Source organism: Hemibagrus wyckioides, linkage group LG06 (genome assembly GCF_019097595.1).
Source record: "Hemibagrus wyckioides isolate EC202008001 linkage group LG06, SWU_Hwy_1.0, whole genome shotgun sequence".
In the NCBI taxonomy this organism is placed as follows: Eukaryota; Metazoa; Chordata; class Actinopteri; order Siluriformes; family Bagridae; genus Hemibagrus; species Hemibagrus wyckioides.
Genome location: NC_080715.1, coordinates 16,872,114 through 16,890,887, shown reverse-complemented (window position 1 = coordinate 16,890,887; position 18,774 = coordinate 16,872,114). Strand labels below are relative to the sequence as shown.

General features: G+C 36.6%; 1 protein-coding gene across 2 annotated transcripts; it reads right to left on the bottom strand.

Annotated features, from left to right (window-relative positions):
* Positions 1-1,488: 1,488 nt before the first annotated feature.
* On the bottom strand, positions 1,489-18,401 carry itga6a (integrin, alpha 6a). 2 transcript variants are annotated; one of them, XM_058391548.1, is made up of 26 exons: positions 18,116-18,401; positions 13,260-13,387; positions 12,883-12,962; positions 12,494-12,755; positions 11,876-12,007; positions 11,041-11,254; positions 9,509-9,702; positions 8,875-8,969; positions 8,467-8,594; positions 8,291-8,380; positions 8,085-8,146; positions 7,721-7,890; positions 6,568-6,711; positions 6,236-6,351; positions 5,963-6,122; positions 5,707-5,790; positions 5,538-5,617; positions 5,367-5,444; positions 4,664-4,766; positions 4,326-4,502; positions 4,026-4,127; positions 3,778-3,888; positions 3,582-3,680; positions 3,307-3,432; positions 2,928-3,049; positions 2,339-2,479 (listed from the first exon to the last, which is right to left on the bottom strand). In XM_058391548.1, exons 1-25 carry the CDS (start codon positions 18,298-18,300, stop codon positions 2,942-2,944), a joined length of 3,228 nt encoding a protein of 1,075 aa, XP_058247531.1. In that variant the 5' UTR covers positions 18,301-18,401; the 3' UTR covers positions 2,339-2,479; positions 2,928-2,941. The 2 variants fall into 2 exon arrangements, with proteins under 2 accessions (XP_058247529.1, XP_058247531.1); XM_058391546.1 differs by lacking the exon at positions 2,928-3,049 and having other exon boundaries at positions 1,489-2,479.
* Positions 18,402-18,774: the final 373 nt, after the last annotated feature.

The following is an 18,774-nucleotide window of genomic DNA, read 5'->3' as shown; positions in this document are numbered from 1 at the left end:
TAGTTGTCACATATTAATGTTAATTAGCATTATGTGACCGTTAGAATATATTCAATACTTTATATATTACTGTCACATCAATCAGAGCAATTTTTATTTTCTTGTACTCAATGATTACTTTTGCTCTCAGGTGATATTCAGCTGCCCACCAGAGCAGCGAAACCAGGCTTGTCTTGTCAAAAGCTGGAGTTATTCTAGACACCTGTGCAATTCTTGTCTTTAAAATGCAGCCTAGCAAGCTGCCAGTAATCTTTAACATGAGTAACACTTACTTGCCAAATCTGTTTCTCTAACATTAGCTTGCAAGCTGAGTTCTGCACAGCAATCATGAGCCATTCTGAGAGGATGTTAAGTAGATGACGTTGTGTTGCTCCATTATAACTTTGGATAACAGTGGATGACATTTGAGTACACATACATCCAAATCTTAATTATTAATAATGCTATTAAACCCACATAATTGTCCCCAAGCCCATACTGACTAAGGCATGATTCTTGACAATGCTGGAGCTGCAACACTAATATTCCTTCCTAACAAGTAAGGAACCTTAATGACTACCAGATCAACATTGTGGAAAGTGCATTCCTAAATTATCACATACATGCCTCTAAATGTCTGGTGTGATTTCTCCAGATCAGGAGTAAGAAGGATTGTGAAGGACAGTGTTTTGCTAATATTAATCATGAGGCAGTAAATATAAACAAACAGTTCCTAATTTTAATTTCACTGTTTGACATGCGATAAAATAAAGCGAGTCTTGAAGAAGTTTTATTAATCAGTGTTTATTGAACATTTCTTTTCTATATTGGCATTGTAGAAGAAGTGGTTCCTTCAAATGAAGATTAATGGATATGCTTCGTGGTATTTTTTTTTTACATCATAATGACAAGACATTGTGACTTGTTTATATTTGTTTCACATTTCTATGAGCCATAATTAAAAAGAAAATCTATCTATATATAGCAAATAAAATGAAATGCTGTATAAAATGATTGAGAATTAAATGAAAAAAGAAGGAAAATCTTAGTCTGCATGAAAATATAAACCAGAATTAGGATTTCCTATACCTTATGTGTGTCCTAGAAGAGATACTAGCAGGAAAATCATTTTGGATGTTTTTTTTTTCCCATTTTGAATATGATGTCTACCTTCTAACAGACCACACTGTGGAGCTTTCAGAAATTCTTTCTTGTTATAGAAAAATGCTGAAGATGTCAAAACCTCACCCAGCATACAGAAAATGTTTTATCATGTAGTATACATGTATTATCATGTAGTATACATGTATTATCATGTAGTACACATTCATTTACAGTGCAAAATGTAGAAAAAATCTAACGGAGTTTCATGGACCTTCAGACCTCCATCTATTAGCACTAGTGTGCACAGTCAGACTAGATATATGTCTGGAAGGTTTATGTGTAACCATGTATATTTATGCAGGCTACCTGAACTGAAATTGAATCTATAGCATACATTAAAACATAAGAAAATTGTTTTAAAAAAATCCTATGTCTGTTGTTAATCTTGTTTAACAAACATGTGCATATTTTGTCATTCACACATTTTGAATTCAGCTTAATGTTCCAGTGAATCTGATTTACTTCTACACATTACTGATCAAACAGTCTGTTCAATGAACATACATAATACAGTCCCTGCTCTGAAACTTAGTAGTAGTATAGTAGTCAATAGACTGTGTATTCTTGCATAAGTACTTTGCACTGGTTTTGTATGTTCTCTTGGTTCTTGGTCCCAATATTCAGTTCATCTGTGCAGTTCCTATCTACATCTGCACAAGTGTTTCTGATTGAAGATCTACTCAACAGCAAAACTCACATATAGTATATACAAAAATATGAGCAGCAAGTCCCAAAATATAAAGCCCTGCCATACAGCGTGCTAGATTGCTTTCATGCATTGTGCACATCAGGTTATTTTATCCCTATAATCTGCTTGACTTCACATTTTTAGAAAGAACCTGGAGAACCTTTGGCTAATTAAATAATACAGAAAATAAATAAGCACTATGCAAGTACAGTTCAATATGTACAGATTTAAAATCAGTTACAGTAGTCCAGTAATCATCCGGAATTGTACAAATAGGCTGGTCCCAATACAAATATCAAAGAAAAAATATTCAACTTATCATTTGCTTGGTATTTTAAGACTACTGTGTTACAAATCAGTGCATGAAAGGAGTGTTTCTTCATTGTAACAATACAGACTGTGCAAAGTTCTGAATCCAGGCTCCATTATATTTAGTGGACTCCAGAAGGTCCTATAGTCTCTGATGTAAGTGAGGCAAAAGTCTCAGGAGTAACTTTCATTCTCACTCCATATAGTCATCCACTGCTTCTTCTCAAATGGATCAAACATGATGCTTTCATCTGTAAAGTGGCGCGTCTCTTTACGGATCCTCACAGCATGGTACTTAGGAATGCTGTCATCATATTTGGAACGTTTGAAAAATCCACACTGATGGACAGAATGCAAAGAAAAAGACACAGTGCTAAATGTCAGTATAATGTCAGTGATTTGTCAGAAGTTTGAAGGTTTGAATCGAGTTTCAAGAGTGAGCGTTATTGAAAGAGCATGCTTGACAAGTGCGTATAGTGTTTAGAATAGGACATCCAGCATGCGAAACTGGCAAAGAAACATATTTTAAACAAAACTGTAATGAAGGAATGGCAGACAAGTTAGAGGTCTGCTTTCGGAAAGAGGAAAAGCAACAAAGCCGTGAGTGAAATAATTATTACAGAATCCAAACTTCACACAACATTGAAAAGTGAGACACTCTGTTCATAAGAAAGCACTTTGCACTTTCTTTTCTCTTTTGGCAAAGCAAAAGCTGCGTTAGTGATTAAAGTGTTAAAGCTTTGTGCCACATCGCACCAGGGCACATTGATGGCCCCGTGTATTTTACCCAGGCGAAGGCCTCTAGGCCTCAGTGGAGAGCTTGTCTGTGTCTGAGGGCTGAGCATGGATCTCAGCTTTGTGATACGCTGCGTCATATTGGTCTTTTTGGGCACGCTTGAAGAAACCACACTACAGAGGGAGCAAGGTGAGTGATCACTGAAAGCAATGGTGATGGTAATGCTTGTGTTGTTTTTTTGACAGAACACTTGGTATACATTTAAACCTGGCTTCCTTAAAAACTATTTATTTAATTTTAGTTACTGAAAGCCTTAAATATGACTGTTGACCAAATTCATGGAAATAGTTAACCTCAGATGGCATCTGGATCCAAAAAAAGATAAAGATTTTTGTTTTTAAATGCAGACTGTTTAGTTTTCTAGGCTTACCTTCCAGAGTAGAAGCACTAACAGAGCAAGCATCAGTATTCCTGCTAATACGGCCACCAGAATGATCCACCATGGCACTCCACCATAGTGAGCCACTGTATTCTCAGGGAAGATCGTCAGTCTCACCTTTCAGAACAGAGAAAATGACAAATTACTTATGATGCAAACTTTATGATACAGTACGATATGTCATAAAGCACTTTCTAATGGCTAATAGAATTAGAAGAGGTTTTAAGCTGGTCTAAAGTGTATCCTCTGAACAGTGGCTAGTTTACCTGTGTCTCAGGATTCTTCAGCACAATGTTCTTAGCAGAAACATCAAGACTGATTGATGCTTTCACTATCAAGTCAAGGTAATTATACGAGGCATAATCCTGTTATAGAAAAAAAATGAGAATTTGATTGTTTTCTATACATTGTACACAAATGATTGATTTGTATTTATATTAGAATGAATGCTATTTTACTTACTTCAAGGAAAGTCGTATTCCAAAGGCGAGACCTTAGTACAATGTGAGCACTACTGTCCAATCCCTGTAGAGGGCACTTGATGTCCACACATTTGGCATCCCCAGCACATGACTTGGAAAATTTATTAAATACAGTTTGTGATTAACAATCTTTACAGAAGAAGAAGAAGGAGAAGGAGAAGGAGAAGGAGAAGAAGAAGAAGAAGAAGAAGAAGAAGAAAAAAAGAAGAAGAAGAAGAAGTTATTTACCAGAGTTTTGTATTTCCTTTTATCTGTGAAAAGAGATATTTTACTCTCTTCAGATGTCTTGCTTGGCTCTGCATGACGCTTCCTTCTGGAGAAAGTGGATCCCTGAAAGAGAAAAAGCTGAGTAAAAACTAAGTAAATAAATTAAATAATTATACTAATAAATAGAGATTTAGTGCAGCTTCGTTTATTAATCCTGCGTAGCAGTACTCAAATAAAAATAGCTTGCACTGAATAAACCTGCTTTAAGCTTTACATATGGGAAATCTATAAGCATGTAGAAGAATAGTGAGGATGCTGTACTTCAATCAGGCCATTTGGGTTGATCTCTTTCTCTGGTGAACAGGTGATCTGCTCCAGCCCTCTCGAAGTGATCTTCACCAGGTACAGAAGCCATTTCCCCACAGCACTTTCTTTAGGCCACTGGATATTAATGGAGGCTGTGCCATAAGATTTCAATGGCTTGCCTAAATTCATTACCTGCAGCCCAAACATTACATTTTTCATGGTCATTTTCATATTTTAAGTCATTATATTTTGTATTGTTTTCTTTCTGACTAAATGAATATAGCCTTTGACATTTATTATCAGATTATTCAAAATAAAATGGCATACAGTTTCCTGTTAATTGCATTACTTACCCTAAATTCATATTCAATCAAACTCCCAACCTCTTCCTCTGTATTCATGGCACTCTCTCCTCTAACATCCCCTCCAAAATACACCTGTGAGGGCTTGGCAACCCTAATCCATCACAAATAATTCATTATATAATGTGTAAGTGTATATCCACATGACACAAGGCAAAGATATTTAATTTGTAGTAATAAGACCGTCAGAATGTCAGGCTTCACCGATATTTTTTACAGCTTAATGTATATAAAGAACGTCTGAAAACAACCAAACACCAATGCCAGTTCAAATGTATCTCCATTTCAAAACGTGCTAGAAATATTATTTATCAACTCGTATGGCAACTTTGATTTTCTTCTGGTGATTATCAATAAATCTTGAGCTGTAATTTCTCTTCTCTGCCAGAGAAAAATTCAACCCATTTTTATGACATATTTGCTATATTTCTGCCAGATTAATCCAATCAAATTTAGAGACTGACTGGGTCATGAGAACTTTTCACACTAAATTCCTAAAGAGATTGGCTTTGGATTGTTGCAGGTTACATGTATATATATATACTTTTATGTAGATAATGTAGATGATCTGAAGTTGCCTTGCTTGCATTAAAAAAATTGGGAATGCAAAATTTTTCACTGGATTGTGAAGGCAAAAATATCCACTGTATGTTGTATTAAATAGTACAAAATAGAGCTGATGATGAAACATTACCCTTGCACCGAAAGCAGAAGTTCGATCACAACTTTAGCTCTTGCCCTCACTTTCTCTAAACCACCCTGCAAACTCGTTCTGATGAAAAAAAAAAGAGAGAGAGAAAGGAATTAGAAACAAACAGTAAAATAAATTTACTCTTTTGGGATTTTTTTGTCAGAACCAACATACGTCTCTAGCTGAAGGTCAACCTCAACCTCAGTGGTTTGGAGGGAGATCCCGGCAGTGCTCAGAATAATGTAAAAAGTCACCTAAACATGAGTAGCATATTGTTCAGTAAGAATAAAGTATGAAGGAAAGAATGTTTATGGTTCTAACACTCTTTAGTACAAGATCCTACCTCAGAATCTCTTTTGAATGGGTTCCCCAGTTCACAGTCTACTTGTGAACCATTCTGGTTGGCTGCACAGATCACATGCTTGTCCTAATAAAAGTAAAAATTTAAGTTAATGTCTCACTCTTTAATCTTACAGAAAAAAAAACACATGGTTTTCTGATTTCATTTTGTTTTCCTTTATACTAGATATTATAGATACGAATATCTTTACAAACCCAAATAATTTTACTGAATGAAGCCCTGTGTCTTTGCTACTCACTGTAGTTTTCTGAGACCTGAATCCAGAGTATGAAAGCGAATCACCAAACCATCCCATTAGTTTGGCTTCATGAGCATCATCTCCATTCCTATTCTTCACTGTTACCTCCAAAGCAATGTCCTTTTGGTCACTCAGAGACACCACGGCAATGTCATTCTTCCTGTTCCACACAACAAAATATGCAAGAAGACCTGAATATAACTCACAGGAATACAGTATATAGTTTTTTGGGTTTTTTTGTATTGTGATTTTTGCTTAAACTGTGATACTTACATAGGTAATGGAGGAAATATGTCCTGGTTGGATTCTCTGTAACAGAATCTGTATTGAAGTTGCAAATTACTCTGGCATATGTTGTCAGATCCACACCCCTCCTTTAGGAAGTTCACCTGAGACAGGGAATAGAAGAAGTGCTATGATTATACACTCAAATGTGTCATATTAATCATTATGTTGTGAGTGAGTGAATATAACTGAACTATTGCTAATCTTAATTATTTCCTTTATAACAAGCCCACATCTTGTTTTTTAATTTCTCATGTGTGATCACTTTGTGAGAAGTTGCATGTTAATACCAAGCTATACTAACTCCTCTACACACTTACTTCAGTGCTGATCTTGCTTGATACATTCGAGTCCAGCACAGGCACCAGCTCTGGTAGTGAGCTTGGACTTTTCCCTCTCTTAGCGCTCTCAATGGCACAGGACACCTCGATGGGGATTGCTCTCAGCTTATCTTTGATGTTCTCCTGAGAAGGATATCAACATTCATTATACATGATACATGATCCAACTAAATGAGCAGATCAGCCTAAAATAAAGCTTGCAATTATTTTTTTTTTTTTGCTTTCACCAAATCAGCCATGAGTTAGACTTGCATCCTTAATACCAAACTTTATTTATGAGCAACATAAGCATCATTGATTTGAGATTTGAGGAAGGATACATGCACATACACACAAAAAGTATTTTGCTGAATGACTATATTTAAATATAGTTTGTCCAATGTTCTTCTAAAGGTCTTTACACCACAGCACTGCTGAATGATTGCTCACATAGTGTTGATTCATTTCCTGTAATAGCAGCTCTGACACTTGTGCACACATCAGTGTTTACATGTGCATGCTCTAATATGTTGCTGTTTCTATAGTAACAGCCTACACAGCAATCTGTATGGCAAACTGTCCTTTTAATAGAATTTAAAACTATGTCAGAGTTGATGTTGTCTGAAAGATGTTTATTTGGCAATTTTGGAAAAAGTCTTAAGTGTCAGTGCCAGTGTATAACAGTCAGAGGTAAAGCTGTAAGTTTGTAAGTTTTCTGCAGGAATTTGTGTTGGGTAATTGCTGTGTAAGACATTGGGATGTGGCGTTGTTGGTCAAATAATCCACTCTGGGGTGGAAACAGCACCGGATTTGGCCAAATCACAGCATTTCCTTTGTTGATTATTTTCCTAAAATATCCAGTACTCTTATTTCCTTCTAACAGACTATTTGTGAAGGTCTGAGACCGGAAAGAATACTAGATAATCCAAATTATACAAAATAATATGCTAATAAGAATATAAGTTAAATATAATAGAGTTAAACATATATGAGTTAAATGTATAAGAGTATATTTACAGAGTTATGAAAATATATAAAGTATACAGAAGTTAAATATATTAGAGAATATGGTTCCTGTTCTCTATAAACGCATGCTTAGTATAACTGTTTTTGAAGCTCTCGAAAGGACTTGTGGATGATATTCAGCAAGTACCTGCAGTCGGAGTTGGACTTTTTGACAACTTTTCTTATTCTGCCCTCTCAGCTCCAACGTGCCTGTAGACTGGAAGTCTTGATCCGTTGGCTTTTTTTCCAGGAAGGACACTCTAGAGTGCAACCCCTGCTTTCTGCGTTGCGACTCTGTCTCGAGCATGTACGAAATGGCTGCATGCACATACACATAACATCTGTGCATTAGCATTGCGTCAGCTCATGATGCACTTTAGCAGTGCATGAAATTAAGATATTTGGACATCAATAAACATTTCCAGTTTGTGAAGAATGGTGAATGTTTAATACACTGGTTGAGGATATATCAGCAGTTACACTGGAATTATAAGTAGAAGTCTCTGACTTACTCAGTTTGGGGCTGTAAGTCGCAGGATTTGCTTTATAGGTAAAACAGACTTCAACGTTCAAACTGTAAATAATAAATTATATAAATGCTAATTACAAAGAAACTTAAACAGTAACAGAAATCGCTAAAATGGAATAAGGAAAACGTGTTTCTTCATATTATGTACACTTGTAATCTAATATCATAAGTAACAGTTGAGTATCTCACCAAATACTATTTCCACACGTTTTCTTTGTCAGGTCAATTTCCTTCGGTGTAACCTTGATTTCTTTCTTTATGTTGATGACTGCTTTGGCCCTGAATTAAATCAAATTTGATTCAGTTTCAGTTTTGATAGTGAGAAGAAGTCAGTAAGCAATTATTTGTGAAAAATATAGTCATACCTGTACACAAACACAGCATCAGACAAAGAGCCAACGGCAAGATCTGGATAGGAATTGTAGTCCAAGTCCATGTTCCCAGCCAATGAATAGCCAAACATGTTTATACCATGAGGTTTACCTTCCAGAATCTGTGATGTGTAATAAGACATGTTAGTGCAGTATTAAAACTATATTTACTGTATTTAGATAAAATTGAAAAAAAAAAAATGGTGGTACACATGTTGATACAAAATTTTCCAAAACTGCTCAAGATTGTCCAACTCTCTGTTCTTTATCATAGTAATGATGTTTTGCTCTGATGGGTGATGTTCATTATGAAAGCCCACACACAGCAGAATAGAGAGAGGCAGTAGAATCATGGGGCAGAGATTCAGGGAAGAGAAGCAAGAGAGGAAAATAACTCTTCACCTGAGCTGGTTTGGTGTTAATGCCATAATCTGATCCATGATAGATATACACTCTACCAGAGCCTGCATCTGCATAAGGAGCGCCAACTGCAATATCTGGCAGAGACAAGGGAAAATTAGTTGTGACAAAAAAATAGAGTCAAAACATACACATAGTAACACAGTAGCAACAAAACATGTGTAAACATAATACATAATGATATAATGCAGGGGCATAAATGAAATAACAGCAGTATAGCCACTGTCTTACTTATTTGCTTTTTTGTTAAATGACAGCATATTTTTTATCTGTTCATTAGCCTTAAATTATGTGATGCACATGGTAATTATATTCTAATATAGAATAATAATATATTACAACAAATGCATTAATATAAACCTGTGATTTGCCTTAAAGCAGGCGTTATTGTCAGAACTGTACGGTTTTAGATAATGAATCTGAACCAAACAGTTTCAAGGTCACAAAAATAGCAACTTTCTTAAAATTAAACTTGAACTTTCTAAAACTTTCTTATTTTCTTAATACAAAATCTCTCATGCTTTGCAATACACATGTAAATGCAGCAATACTATATATGTATACATCTACACATGAACATCACCCAAATATATCCATGAGCCTGAAATGCTCCCACCTTCATAGGAATCCAGATTGATGTCACCAATATTCTCCACTGCCAGTCCAAACATTGAGTCTTTAGTTCCATTGAGGCGGGTGGGGACGACAGAGCTCCACTTTCCAGCCTTGTTGATGTAGACATACACGGCTCCTCCCACCTCACCATCTTTCTGAAAGAACTGAGGAGCTCCCACCACAATGTCCTGCCATCTGGAGTAAAATTTACACATAAACATACACACACACACAGGATGACATTACACCAATACACAGCAATTATGTATGAATGTACTAGTGCAACCTGTCATGTCTATGACTGCTTTCACATTTAGCAGTATGTAGTCTATTTGAATTGAATCCTGCTTTGTTTGCTTCTGGCTATATGTTGTTTGGGCAGTTGTGAACACAGTAATCACAGTCATGTGCAGAGAAAAACAAGCTATCTTAGGACACTACTAAGGAAACTGTGGGTTGATTTCAGTAAAAGCATGATTCAACAAAGCTTGAGGATGTGAACCATATGAATCAATCACTGAAAGATTTTTGTGTGTACTAGGTTTCCATATCCTATTTTGATTTTTGCTTTCTGGTTCCGTTAAAGCTAGCTTTGTAGGATTTCTTGCCCGATTTTGCAATCTTCTACCAAAATCGCACATCAAAAAAGAATTCTTTGTTCATGAGGCAGTTTTAGAACACATAATTTAGTGTCAGTGTCAACCACCAAAACTTTCAGAGGTGGAGGAAAGTTTTATTACGCTCTCTGACTGTGTCTAGTGCTGTGTAAATCTTCTAAAATCTATTGAAAGGAGGAAGGCATACTATGAGTAAAAACGCGTGGGTCAGCTGCAAATGATGCAAAACATGGGATTTAACAGAAAAATGTTGTGGTGAATTGTAGCAGCTGGAACACTCTTTCTTTGAATGTTCTTTAAATAACTCCAAATGCTGCTTCTTTTTCTTTCCCTTTTTCTCTAGACATAACATTTCACTGTTGACGTGATTCTGTTTCAGCAAGCTATTTTCTACACAAGCCTGATCACACTGATGGATGATGTAAAAAGAAGATGCTAATTTATTTATCATATATCTTTATCATATAATCTGATGTTATCACACATACTGTTATAGAATTAAGTCAAGATTAGCAGTATAATTGGGAGCATAATGCATAGTGTGACAAGTACTAATCTTGCAGGACTGATGAAATAGCATCGTCTTGAACAAGCTTGAATTTGTGCAATGTGGAAATACTTGCTTCAATAATTTATCCTGGTCAGAATCACTAGCTGTGAGGTGCGAATACACCCTAGATGCAAAATCCTACTCCAGCTCAGGATTATTTTGGAGACCCGGAAGTTGTAAAGTGGTATCTCTACCTGCTGCACCACAATCCACCCAAGGTGAAAACAACTCACCAAATAGAAAACAACCCAAAGATGTCAATAGGTGAGAAAGAGAACATTTCTTTTTAGCAATTTTATTATGTTGCAGTCTTGAACGCATAAGATCTTCTTGTTTTAAACAATTCCATCTGAGTATGGGTCATACCCGTCTCCATTGAGATCCACAACTGCTACATCGTATCCGAATGAAGAAGCAAGTCCAGGTCCTTCTAGCACATACTCAGGAGACAGCATTGTGGACACCTCTCCCTCTTTCCTCAGCAGCACCACTGCCCCACTGTGATTAGCTCTTGGAGCTCCAGACACCACAATCAGTTTGCCCTTCTCAGTAATGTTGTGGCCAGAATCCAAAGAGAAACCTTGGGAGAAAAATTCAAGATATTTCGAAGAACTTCTACAGTACATCTTGTACTTTCTGATAATATAAATAACACAGTACAGAAATTATGAATAACTGCTGGCCTGATAATATCACTGCCTCTTAAAATAGAGCTTCATATAGTATAATGCATAAGAGTGATAGAATGTGCAAAAGTGGCAACATGAAAAAAAGCATCTTTCAGGCTGTTAGAGTACCTGCAATAAAGTTAATTGGTTGAAATAATGAGCGCTCATTCCATGGTGTTCCATAGAACTACCTAATGCTGTATGTAATAATGCAGTACCAGAGAATTTGCAATTTCAGAGAATTAATAACTGCAATATTCACAAATGTAATGATAATAATGGTTAGGATTTCATCTTGGGTGAATGATTACACTCTGGGGTCTGAGGAAGAGTTTCTAACATGAACTTGATGAATTAAATCAAACATACTGTATATGGTTGCAGGATTCGTTTTTGTGAGAAATATCAGAAAATTAATTAATTATAATACATATTTTGGTAGATTTTGAGGACTTAATGCACACTACATAATTAAAGACACAAATATAATGTACTAAGACAAGTAATGCTTAGCAAGCACGGTTCAAACTCACCTAAGTAACTGTTAGCTGGTACAGGCACCAGCTCTGGATCCAAACGGCTTTCATCCCCAACCTCATATGGGCCGTCATCATAAAAGCCCATTTCCAGGAGAGTGTTGTTTTTCTGCTCCACTCGCACAATTCCTGTGAGTATGAGGTATAAACATGAGAGGAAATTAGTTCAGAGCTGGAAGGTGTGAAGACCAAATAAAACCAAAACCTCTGTTCTCAAAAAATGAGGATATGTTCAACCCAATTACTGAACAAACATATGGATGTTTGTCTCACATGCGCTCGTGTTTTAAAATGTATTCAAGGATATTAGCACTTACATTTTGAATTATTTAACTAAAATAATAATAGATTTACTGTAAAACTTAGTGACAGTGGTTAAAATTTTATTTTATTACTTCATAAGTTGAACATAGCATAATATGCAGGCAACCCATCTGGAGTAAATTCTCTTGCCTTGTGCCCAGCGTCATGAGACCTCAGAAAAGAAACTAAGAATGTCACTATGTCGCTCACTCACAAACTGCTCCATGAAAACAGAACCCAAAATTGGAAGATCTAACAGTTCATTTAATCTTCATTTTAAACCGTGCTAACTCCTTCAATAAACACCTATACCTTTCCAGTTATAAGCTCCTGGTGCTCCAAAGATGACGTAGTGATAGTCATTGGTGAACGCTGCAGAAAGACCTTGCTGACAGGCACCAAACCTCTCGTGGCCCCTGGAACGACCTTCACAGAATTTCCAGTTTCCACCATCTTCATCTGACAGGCCATCAATGCTGAAATCCTGACTGAGTACGTAGCAGCGCCCAGTAATATCCCGTGACTCCTGCGGTGTGTTCACAAACAGACGTCGCTGGTACCGGTGAGCGCAGGTCTGTCAAAGAAATGGAGAAGACAAACCTACTTATACCTTATATCTTCCAACATACAACTTACATATGTTTTATTTACAATAGGAACTGGGTGAAATGATATAGTATTATTGTGACAGTGAGGCTTACCACAATCTTTCCCCCTGGTCCCTGACTCTGTACAGTCACCCCCATCCACTGATTCTCTTTACTCTCCACACGAAGATCAGCTAATAACATAATATTAAAAACGTGATTTTTACTGTCAAACAATGTGATGCGTTACACAGAGGTTCCGTTACTTTGTGGTCTGTATGTATATATGGGTGTGTTTTTCCTGTTTCAGCTAGTAGTTTGAAAGATGATAAAATTAGTATGCATAAACAGAATGTAATTTAAAACATCACACCAGCTGTCTTATGTATTAGTTTAATAACCATTTTCATGTAACAGCTTATATTTAAAATTTAAGGGTCACACTGTCATTTTTTTTTGAAAAGGTGTCAATTCAAAATTGCACAACTAACCATCATTGTCGAACTCAATCCGATTGCAGTCATCCGTATGAGTGGTAATGTCACAGCTGTACAAACCCCCAGTGATGTTCGCACCCTGATTCGATAAAGCTTTGGCCCTGGGAGCTCCGATCAGAAGTCTATAAAAATGCATAAAAGATATTAACAAATCATTTGCATTGTGATATTTACTAATATGTTATGAAAAGCATATATGTTAATGCTAAATAGACAATAGATACGTCATATATATATATATATATATATATGTATATATATATATATACTATATATATATATATATATATATACAGATATATGTCCCAGATTTTCTTTTCATGCAAAGCGCTACTCTGCCACTCTGCCTAAAGATTACTATGTGAGCAGTGATCCATGTTTAAACAGTAATATATTTATACCAATATTTGTATTAGGAAAAGCGAAAGGTTACTGTGTGATGATAAGGATGGATGACAGATTACATTAGCACCAGCTGTCTGTCTCCTACCCCCTTCAAGCAGATGGGCAGGGTTAATAATTTATATACTTCCCAGTCATCACACTGGGATAAAACTGGCACAGCACACAAATGAAGTAATGCTTCTCTTCCTCTGTATGCTCTAACTTCCTTGTACAAAGAAAGAACAGATCAGACACACACTTCTTCACACATTCAAAAGGCATCTGTTCAGGCAAACAGGCAAACGGCTCACATCAGCAAGCTCAGCTTGAATGTCAGGCGCAGTGACAACATTTTACCAGTGACCCTCTGGTGTGTAGGCCCACAGTTCAACTTAACACATAACTCATTATAAATACAGAGTGACTTATTCTAACAAAACTTTTCTGGTAAGGCCACTGGCAAGACAGACCTTTATAAAAGCACAGCATGAAGCAAGCAACATAGGGAACAAACAACGAGAGGAAAAGTACCTATAGGCTCACTTTTTCCAGGCGAGTCTCTGTAGACCAGAGCACAGAAAACGAACTCATAAGCAAATGAGACTTGTGGAAAGAAAGAAAGTGTTCAAAATGAGCCCAGAGTTAGAGCTACTGTTAAAAGATATTATACAAGAGACCTTTAGGGTAACTATGGATATTTTTGCACAAGGAAAATAAGACAGTGAAATGTTATTCACTTCACAGAACTTCAGTATATGTATACTGCCTTTGAGAAATATATAAATTTACATTGAGATTCCAAGCTGTTACTTTGAAAACATTACAATACAAGTTTAATTTGTGTTGTATATAACAATGTACATTTTGTTTCGGTTTACTTCTGTTTATTTCCAGGGAAAAAAAGAAAGCTGTTGGTTTCCCAAAAGAGAGAGCATGTACTACTCCAACTCTTAGAAACAGTTGTTGAATTTAGCATGTTACTGAGGGACAACATTGGCATTTACTCGGCAGTTACTCGCAAACTTAGGTCTCAACGCACTGGAAACAGGCCAGTCATTATAGTGGAGGGAAATCTCCTCTTTTTATCTGTGAACTCAGAGCCCCCTAATCTGCTTCTGCAGCATGTGTTCATTCAGATGAGTGGGCAGCTAAGCTGTGGGAACCACAGAATGCTACACAGGATCGTTACTGGGCCACTCAGACTTAAGCATGAATGAGGGACTTCATGCTGCTCAAAGGATTACCGTTATTGTCCACCATTTTCCATATAGACTCTTTCCTTGCCAAGTCTTGGTCTAGTCCATAGACCCTTACTCTCTTATTCTAGGCCTCTCTCTCAACCATAAAAAGGCTGGTTATTAAAGCAATCACTCCACAAATGCACCAACTGATTTTAGAATTTCCATATCATAATTTTAAAAGCTAAAAGTTATATAAATGTACCAATGTAGAGATTTTATTAGACAAGCAAACCACAACCCTACATCCAAACACACCCAGATATTTATGGCCACATGAGCTTTGCTGAGAAATTAATATTTCACTCAGACATGCTTTTTAAAAACATTTAACATGATACCTGAAAGATGCCAATACATCCAAGCACACTGCTCATTTATAACCATTAATTCCTTAGTCTAGTAACTTATAGAGAGCAGCTGAAACATAATGCATACTGGCATCTCTAACCACATAACCCACTGAAACAAATGTCACTGTAATCCTGCTTGAAATTGCATCGTTCTAATGCAGTGATTTACTGCAATATCCAGAATAACTGCCAAAAGACTTTACCTTTGGCTACATTAGATTTATAATAACTATTGTTGTAACAGCTGGGCCATATCGTCCACAGCTGTATCCTCCGTTTTTTGGGTTGGGGGTCTCCACGAATGTCAGAACAAATGATCAACTTTGGCTACAATAGGTTGGTAATATGCATGTGTGCTGGCTACTACGTGAATTGTTATAATGAATTTCTCTGTTGATATCTTATATGTTGAATTGTGTGTTCTTTTGTGTTTGCACTTCTTTTGTTCTTGCACTTCACACTGTACACAGCTGTTTTCTCAAAGCCAGATGGTCTGCAGCAGCTGGTTAAACCATATCACTTTCCCCAATTACAATTCTCTATTACTTTACTAAAACCAACATTTTACCATAAGCACAAGTTCATTGCATTCATTTCCAAAAACAGTTTTTAACTATCTTTAGACTGTAGATGAAATTCATTCTGAATTCCTGTGTTAATAAAAGCCAAAATTATAACAGCTGGCTGATAAACAGCTGTCATCAGTTGTCACTGAGCTCAAGCCAGACAGCTCTTAGTGAAATGAATGAATGCTACATTTATAGTTCACTATTTTGTCACAGAAAGCTTACTGACACTTAATATCTTATAATCGTAAAGGAAGCTGCTTTTGGTCAAGCTAGTTAAGTTTTTTAAAGACTCCTTTATAGCAGTAAACAATCCAACTGTCCAACAGTAAACAGCTGCAGTCCAAGAATGCCAATACAAAAAATAACAGCAGCTGTTCAGGCTTGCAAATTTCAGAAGAATCATCCAAATCACAATATAGGTATATTCCAAAACAAAAAATGTGACCATGTAAAAATTGTACATCTCCTAAGATGTAAGTCCTAGAAAAACCTAGATATGCCTGGAATTTAAAAATAAATCAAATTTCACTCTTGTGTGTCTCTATGCCTCAGATTAGACTGTTCATCTAAAAAATGTGCCATACAACCATACATGACACAGTCATGTATTATTAAGAGCTAATGATGTCACAGTTAATGTGTTAAAAAGCTTGCTTCTGGCTATCTATTGATCCCGTTACACTGGAACCAAGATGTTGGTGAAACATTACCACAGTGTAAGTATACATTCACTCTTAACAAAATACAACCTAAAGAACATATGAGTAAATAGAAAAAAAGGCTAAATGTTCGTTTTTTATGGTGTAGATGGCTGTGTAAAGCTATAGAAAGAAGACAGGCTGTTGGACAAAAGTAGCTGTGAAATCTGGCCCACATTGTGAATGAGACCCAGAGATACAGTTACAGCATGCTTGTTCACACAATGCGCTGATCCTCTAAAGCCTGTGCATTCCACTCCACTGGACTACATATTTCACTCCTACACACAGTACCAACCCAACCTCTACACCCTGCACATCTACAGTAACAAACACACATCCAACTTATTAATTATCAACTGATCAGTATTTTTTGTTGTTTTGTTGACTTTGTTGTTTGTTCCTTGTATCTTTAGTCTTCCTATACATCTTAAAAACATATGTTGTAAGATAAACAAGATGTCAAGATAAATGATGCAAGATAAATGATGTCAAACTAATATTTTCTTTTAATATTTCCCCAAATACTCTGCTGTAGACTCCTTTGCATGTCATCCTTTGCTGTCATGCCTCCCTCCTTGTCTCTATTTTTCATGACTTTGGAAAAATCAGGAGACAGCTGAGGAATTCCATTAAACCAATGAATATAATGAACTCTGCTCGAGAGACAACCATTAAGGAAACCCGATTCCTGGTTCAGTATGACCTGCTGTTCATTCAAAGCCAATCAGTTCAGATATTAAATAGTATACATTTTAGATCGTATATTCACAATTCAGTTGAGAGGAATATCATCATCCATCTTAATAATTCACAAAAAAGAACTCTAATTGATTTGATTTAAAAGTAATATGATGTCTTTCTTAAACACACACACAAACAGGTCCATGATGAATCTCTGTGACCTTCTTAAGTTCAAAGGTTATAGTTAAAGTGTTAATGTATACACGTGGGTGTTTGTCTATTTACCCAAATCCCACCCAAATGCAATATGTCCTGGGTGGCCCTCTGTCCTTTCACATTTGTGTACCAACTCTCACCAAGTCAGTAGATGGACCACCATGCAAGCACCACATCCAGAAGTCTGAACCAACACTAGAGCCTAAACTTGTAAAAGTTGTTTATGAAGTGTGTAGTTAGGATGTAATTGGCTAAGTCTGAATGAAGAACAATAAAAGACACTAAGATTGTGTCATATTTCCCATCACACATTTATCAAGCCTGTTCATCTCTACCATATCATTGCACTCTGCAAAAAAAATGAGGAAAATCAGTGGAGCAGGAGAATGCTGGTTGGACCAGGGTGACTTCTACAGGCTGTTCTCCGTTCATTCATACAACGAGACGTCTTCGAGTCCCCTCCATGGCCTAGTCTAACAAACTACTTTCAATATACAGGAATGCAGTGAATTTTCAGTACATTTCCACGACTTCCAGACTAAGTCAGCCTTAAACACGGCTCAGAAAGCGAGCGTAAAGCAGGTGCATTGATGGCGCGCACTACAGGGATCAGCAGTGTGTCCCTCGCCTCTTGCTTATATATTTTTAAAAAGCTTATTTACACACACCGTGTCTTTAGTTTAATGAATGACTATCATCACTACTCACATTCTCTTATCCACTGGTTGTAGCTGCCGGTGCAGTGCGAGAGAGAAACCAAAGAGGCTGCCGGGGTCCCCGTTCTTCCTCAACACGTTTTTTGTGTCCAAGTTAAATGCGCTTGTACCGGCCCATAGTAGCAAAAGGGGAAAAATCCGCACATTGAGAGAAATCCACAGTCCAGAAATCTCCATGGTGTTCGTATGCGCACAGTGGGGAATTATGTGCGCTCTGTTCCTGTGGAGCGCACTAAGCTTTATGCACCGCTTCTATACTGACAAGTTTAGTGAGAAAGCTCCTCCTCAGTCATGGTCCCAAACCCCCATCCCCCTTCTCTTTATTCACTCAAAACTCTGTACAGCTCCCTGAGCGCAGCCCCTCAAGCTGAATTAACATATGATGTGCTTAGCTGGACTGGACAATTAAAATAACATTTAGGTGTGACTATAACAATTAAACATGCTCTTTGTTTCTATTTTAGTAGACCTCAATAACCATTTTTCTTAAATAAAAACCAACAACAACAAAAAAACATCAGATAAGTTCAGTTCATTCCATAATGTTAAATTTAAACTTAAAGGTTTAACTGGATATTATATTTTGTTAAGACATCATTGCGATTTTAAATTGGACTTTGAACATGTCACATAACATGCTCAGTCAGAATA

What these genes read in the sequence shown, in the direction of transcription:
- itga6a (XM_058391546.1), bottom strand. Translation starts at nt 18,300, where the DNA reads ATGGAGATTTCTGGACTGTGGATTTCTCTCAATGTGCGGATTTTTCCC. An exon ending in CAACCAGTGGATAAGAGAAT is followed by an intron (nt 13,388 to 18,115) that starts GTGAGTAGTGAT and finishes GCATTTTTATAG; the next exon opens with ACTTCTGATCGGAGCTCCCA. An exon ending in GTGGATCTCAATGGAGACGG is followed by an intron (nt 9,703 to 11,040) that starts GTATGACCCATA and finishes ATTTTACTCCAG; the next exon opens with ATGGCAGGACATTGTGGTGG.